This window comes from Triticum dicoccoides, chromosome 5A, assembly GCF_002162155.2.
Source record: "Triticum dicoccoides isolate Atlit2015 ecotype Zavitan chromosome 5A, WEW_v2.0, whole genome shotgun sequence".
Taxonomy (NCBI): Eukaryota; Viridiplantae; Streptophyta; class Magnoliopsida; order Poales; family Poaceae; genus Triticum; species Triticum dicoccoides.
Genome location: NC_041388.1, coordinates 682,738,245 through 682,744,448, shown reverse-complemented (window position 1 = coordinate 682,744,448; position 6,204 = coordinate 682,738,245). Strand labels below are relative to the sequence as shown.

At 43.0% G+C, this 6,204-nt stretch overlaps 1 protein-coding gene across 1 annotated transcript in view; it reads left to right on the top strand.

Moving 5' to 3' along the window:
* The first annotated feature begins 5,716 nt into the window (after window positions 1-5,716).
* LOC119304114 overlaps window positions 5,717-6,204 on the top strand; it is a 5,044-nt gene continuing 4,556 nt past the window's right edge. The window contains exons 1-2 of the mRNA XM_037581276.1: window positions 5,717-5,868; window positions 5,952-6,013. Of these exons, the coding sequence (XP_037437173.1) occupies window positions 5,778-5,868; window positions 5,952-6,013 (153 nt within the window). The 5' untranslated portion in view covers window positions 5,717-5,777. The remainder of the gene's footprint in view (window positions 5,869-5,951; window positions 6,014-6,204) is intronic.

Below are 6,204 nucleotides of genomic sequence, written 5' to 3'. Positions count from 1 at the left end.
TCTACAAGGGTATGTAGATGCACTCCTCTCCCTCTCATTGCTAGATGACTCCATAGATTGATCTTGGTGATGCATAGAAAATTTTAAATTTCTGCTACGATCCCCAACAGGATATACTACTCGGGTAAAGAAACTAAGCCATGAGGCTAAGAAGCTTGTTTACCGAAGTTAGGCGTGGCAACTGACTCCCAAGACGGAGGTAACTCATCCACCCCATGAAGAATCCAAGCAGCGGGTCTCTGTCAAAATAAGAACAAGTTAGCAAGGTCCATTACATAATTCAGTTCAACGGAAATGGACCAAGTTCTTATAAATAGCATTCGTGCTATAAAGAACAATTTAGCAAGGTCCAAGCTCATTGTTTCTAAAATTCATCAATTGTTTCTAAAATGGTCCGTACATATCTTGCTGCCAAGACTAAATTGGTACACAGATTTAGTTTGCTACTGCAAGTAGTCAGAAGAAAACTGATTCTCAAATGATTTCTGATGGCGAGAACATGAAAAAAAGTTACATTGTACCGGGAAAAATGCCAGCTCTTTTGTAGGCGTGACGGAGGCTGATGGCTGTGAGGCGTGGAGAAGGCTGATGGTGACGGAGCCTGGAAGAGGCTGCAAGGTCCATGGAGGGAGAACAAGTTAGCAAGGTCCAGCACATAGATTCAGTTCAACGGAAATGGACCAAGTTAGCTAGCTAGCTAGATGAAAATATAGTAGTGAACTACAAGTACTAGTATGCATGATGCTCCCAAGATAACCAACATACTAGTAACGCGGAACAGGATTCACGTAGAAACAAACAGGTGATCGGTGCTCCCAGATAACCAGCATGCCATGTACTTCAGCACAACTATATCAGAATACTGGTAAGCAATGCAGAGTACGATTCACAAACAAACAAACAAACAAACAAGGGATGGGTGCAAACATCATCATCATAGGTTTTTCTAGACTGCTACCCTATTTCTAGGAATGAAGCAAATGGCATCAGACAAGAAAAGTAAGTATTAAAAGCATAGCACAAACCAGAAATAGTAAACCCTAGTCCTCGTCTCTCCCTGGCGGCGAGGCGGCATCGTCGCTTTGCCATCTCATTCCCTGTGTGTGCCCTCGAGGCTTGGGAGACGCATGGATAGAAGGGGATCGAAGGGGAATGGAAGGGATTGGGCTGTCCAAACCACGTGAAACAAATGGGCCGTCGGGGTTTTCAGAGGTTTTTGGGCCTCGCGGGGTTGATCCTCTGGAAACCCCTCAATCCCCTCGAACCAAATGAGGCCTCATGGGAAACCACCAACGAGCTACAAAGATTCAGCACAACTAAGCTAAAAGAACCAAACACCAGCAGAAAACCACTAGGAAATAAACGAAGGTGCACCCTAGACATCTCTAGGAAATGTCACCCAACAACCGAAACATCCCAAATAGGGGAGACTGCGCCACACTGGCTAAAGCAACCTACTTATAGATACAACAAAATAGAAACCAAACTAAACGATCAACGGCTGACCACCAGAGGCACATAACTAAACAGCAAAAACCTAAGTCTTCAGAGCTTCAAGGAAGACATTCAACTTGCAACACTACTTCATCCTAGGAACATTATATCTCCACCACTGTGATGCTTTGTAGACTTCACTTGCTACATGCTCTAGTAGCTTTGACTCCAGCTCCAACAATTTTTTGTTTGGTTTTTTCATTTGTAAATAGACCAAGCCATGATCCAATATGTCATTGACTGAATTAATATCATGGGATCATTATATTTTTTTATCTTCAAATATAATCCCATTCCTACATTTCCAAATAGACCAAAATAGGGCTGCCACCCAAATCAGAGTTAGTTTTTATCAGATTTACCAAAAGGTTTAATCCACCTCCCAAAGCAATCTTCAACAGAAGTGGGGGTGTATCTCATATTAAAAGCACCTTTTATTAGACCCCACATAACAGCAGCAGCATAACAGGAAAAAAAATAGTTGATCAATATTTCCGTTTCTTCCACAAAGGACACATTCTTTTAGACCTTTCCAACCTATTCTCAACAAGAGTCCTTAGTCAGAATACTTTTCCTATTCACCAGCCACATAAAACTCTAATTTTGGCATGCACTTTAACCTTCCATAGAAACTTTTGAGGAAAAATGCAATTGTCAGTAATCAATTTTCTATATAAGGACTTAACTAAGAACTTCCCATCTCAAGTTAACGTCCATTCCACTTTATCTTTTCCCCCATACATCTCCACCCATTCACATCTACGTTTGAGATTTTTCCCAAAGTTCCAGGGTCTCTCCATGCAATGTTCTCCTAAAAGTGAGACCACCACAGCCTTTCGTAATTACTTCTTCCACTGTAATATTGTGTTCAAAGCTCAAATTATATAGTCTGGGGTAATCATCCTTTAAAGCATGACCATCCACCCAAATATCTTCCCAAAATCTTGTCTCATTACCTTCCCCTAGCCTTTTTTACAAATATGTAAAAGATGTCTTCTACTTTCAGCAAACTGGACCAAAATTGAGAATCCCCTGTTTTTTTCCAAACTATGGAAATACACCACTCTTTCACATATTTCTTCAGTAGAATGGAGTGCCAAAGGCCTTCTTCATTCTCCATCTTCCACAACCATTTAACCAACAAAACTTTATTCGTAATATCTAAGTTGAGGATGCCAGACCCCCATGATCTTTGGGCATACATCATTCTCTCCAATTAACTAAGTGGTACTTTTTATTTATCCTCATCGTCTTGCCATACTAGCCGAGCCCTATAAAAGTCGGCTCTCTTCATAACCCCTACAGGCATGGGATAGAAAGACATCATGAACAGGGGGATGTCAGCCAAACATGCTTGCACCAAAGTAATCCTGCCAACAATGGATCCCAATAATCTCCCTTGCCAACATCCACATCTCTTCTCAATCTTCTCCACCACCTCATTCCAGTGTTTGTTTCTAATTCTTGTGTCAGAGACAGGCATGCCAACGTATTTCAAAGGTAGTCCCCCCATCTTACAAGTAAATATCACCTGGTAAGTTTCATTTTCCCCTTCACTTTTATGAAAATTAACCTCAACCCTGTCATTTGCTCAATAGCACAAAGGATGAATTTAAGATTTTTAGCGCTCTCCACATCATCTTGCAGGAGGAAAATTGTGTCATCAGCATATTGACTCCTTTAGAATTACCATTTTCAGGACACCTTTAACTATATCATGTTCTTTAGCATTGTTTAACAGGATATCTAGGGCATCAACTACTAGATCAAACAGTAGGGGATACATAGAGTCCCCTTTGTCTCAAACATTTATGAGTCTTGAAATATGGACCAATTTTATTATTTACCCTAACTGCCACATGCCCTCCTCTAATTGCTTTGATAATCCAATCACACCATCTGTTAGGAAGCCCTTTCATCTTCAGCATCTGAATTACAAAAAGGCCATTTAATTTTGTCATATGCTTTTTCAAAATCCGCCTTAAAGAGCAAAGCACTCTGTTTTTCGGTGTGGATTGTGTTTAAAGCTTCATGTAGTATCACTACCCTTTCCATCATGTATCTTCCTTTAATAAATGTTGTTTGAGTGAGGAAAATAACTAGTGATACACATCAACTCAGCTTATTCATCAACGCTTTAGTAATAATTTTGAAGCTTACATTTAACAGACAGATCGGCCTAATTTTTGAATTTGCTTAGCATCAGCAGATTTAGGTACCAAGGTGATTATCCCATAATTAAGTCTAGCAATATCTATACTGCCTTTAGCAAACTCATCAATTAATTTTTTTCAGGTCCCATTTAACCAAATCCCAGAAATTCTGATAGAAATCAGCAGTGAATCCCATCAGGCCCAGGACTTCTAATTCTTTTCATACCAAAACCCACCTTTTTAATTTTCCTCTAAAGTAAATGGGTGTGGCTGGACGCTCACTCTTACTGCAACTGGGCCTCCGATAAGGCAAAGTGATCATTACACTGGGCCCATTACTTCTGGGCCAAATTGTCGGTCCAGCCCAAACGAGTTGATCGGCTCTGTCTCGGCCCGGCCTTTATCCGCGCCGTGCCAGCGCCAGGAACCTCGAAACCCTGGCCCAGAGTAGGGATGGCACCCGCCGGGTTTGGGTACGGGTGGAGCCACCCCATACCCTTACCCGTGACCCCAAACCTTACCCATCACCCGTACCCATACCCGTCAACGGGTACAATTTTTCCCCATACCCATCACCCGTCAGGGTAAATGGATACCCGCGGGTAAAATTACCCATATTTGCAACACATCAATTTGAGCATTACATAGTCACAAACAATAACTTATAATAATAATAATTTATAAAAAACAAAACTTCATTTGAATTTACACACAAGAACAACACTTCATTCGAACAGTTGCACTCTAAAACATTTGGATTTACACACAAGAATCCCTACAAGAACGCTCATGTGATAAATAACGCTGCTATTTTTTTAGAATTTCTGAAGCTAAATGAACAACTCGTCACTCTTGCTGCAGCAAAAGAATTCACGGTTCACATAATCACTTTACACACGGAGTGCTCGTAGCTGTATCTCTGTGCAAAATAATGAATTACCAAAAAGAGGTGGATGCTGTGGTAACAATCGTTGAACACAAATAGTGCTCGTCACCATTTTGCTGCAGCAATAACCACGACATGATCCCTCTTTCTAAAACTTCATGGTTCAGTTCAGACTTAAGAAGCTCGCAATGACACACAGAAAGTCGTATTCATCACATCATCTATATACATCACGTCTACTCAGCAGAAATCAATGCTCATCTACATGAATGCATCACAGCATCTTGTACAGCAAATATCTCCAAACTATAAGATCGGTGCTCGTAATCGTAAAATCATAAAGAAAATCGATACTCTCCTAGCTGAAATAGCCATGCTCCTGTTCTTGTGCTTTGCGGCAGCAGATCGACCATTGCTAAGTAGGCTAGGGCGTACCTGCTTCACGGACGTCTTGGACATAGTGTTGCGATGGTGTTGCACCTTGGACCCTGGAGCATGAGGTGGAAGACCTTGACGTCAGCCGGGGAGTTGGCTCTTTCCTGGCGCGCGAGGAGGAAGGCACCATACAACGATAGGGTTGGGCTTGGGCTCGGTGTTGGCGTGTTGTGCTCCTCGCTGTGGTGGTCGCCGAGCTGCAGATCCTTGCGGTTCCCATCCACACGCGAGCTATCATCGTCCTCTGGGTCCATGGTGGTGGCGCGAGGCAGCAAGCGGCTGGAGTCGCTGGCGTTGGCGGCCGGCAGCGAGAGCCGAGAGCCCAAGAAGATGAGATCAATCTATTCTGCTGGGCGTTGGCTGCTACAAGCATGCGACTTAATTTTGGACGACAATCACGCAATCACGTTGATATATAACCATAAAAGGAACGAGGCAATTCTGGACATCAATTACCTAGACACACGTACTATCATGTTTGGGATTCTGGACGTGGGATAGCTGCGGGATTTATGTCCACATAATGATACAATACATTTAATATGTGGATTTATAATATTTTAGGCCTATTTATCCAATTATACGTGGGTACATGGGTACACGGGTATGGGTTATACTAAACCATACCCGTACCCACCAAACCCGATGGGTTTCAAATTTTCCTATTTATGTACCCATGGGTATTTTTGTGATCCAAACCCTTGCCCTAATAGGGTTTTTACCCGCCGGGTACGCGGGTAATGGATACCCATTGCCATCCCTAGCCCAGAGCGGAAATCTGTCGCCGCCGATTCGGAGCTGAGTCCACCATGGCCGCCGGCGAGCAGCACAGCGCCCCGAAGATCTCCTCTTCCACCACCACCAATTCTTCCGGGAGGCCCGTCACTCCGTTCTGGAAAGGTCTGTGGCGGGCGAGCTCAGACCGCCCCTTTTCTTTCCTCCGCTGTTTCCACGCTGTTGTTATAGCTTGGTTCTCGATGCAGAGAAGTACGAGCGAGATGCGCGCAGGTACTGGGATATCTTCTACAAGCGCCACGAGGACAAGGTTGCGATTCTACCCCCCTATCCCACTTCTCCCAAGTTGCTTACTTGAATTTGTTAGCGCCAAGTGAAATAGTTGAATTTGTAAGCTTCAGTTGTCGCTGGGATGCAGTGCTGTTGGTCAATGTTATCCTTTACTTCAGAATTAGTACTAGTTCTGTAGCTCTGGTTATCTTGTAGTTTTGCACTATTCAT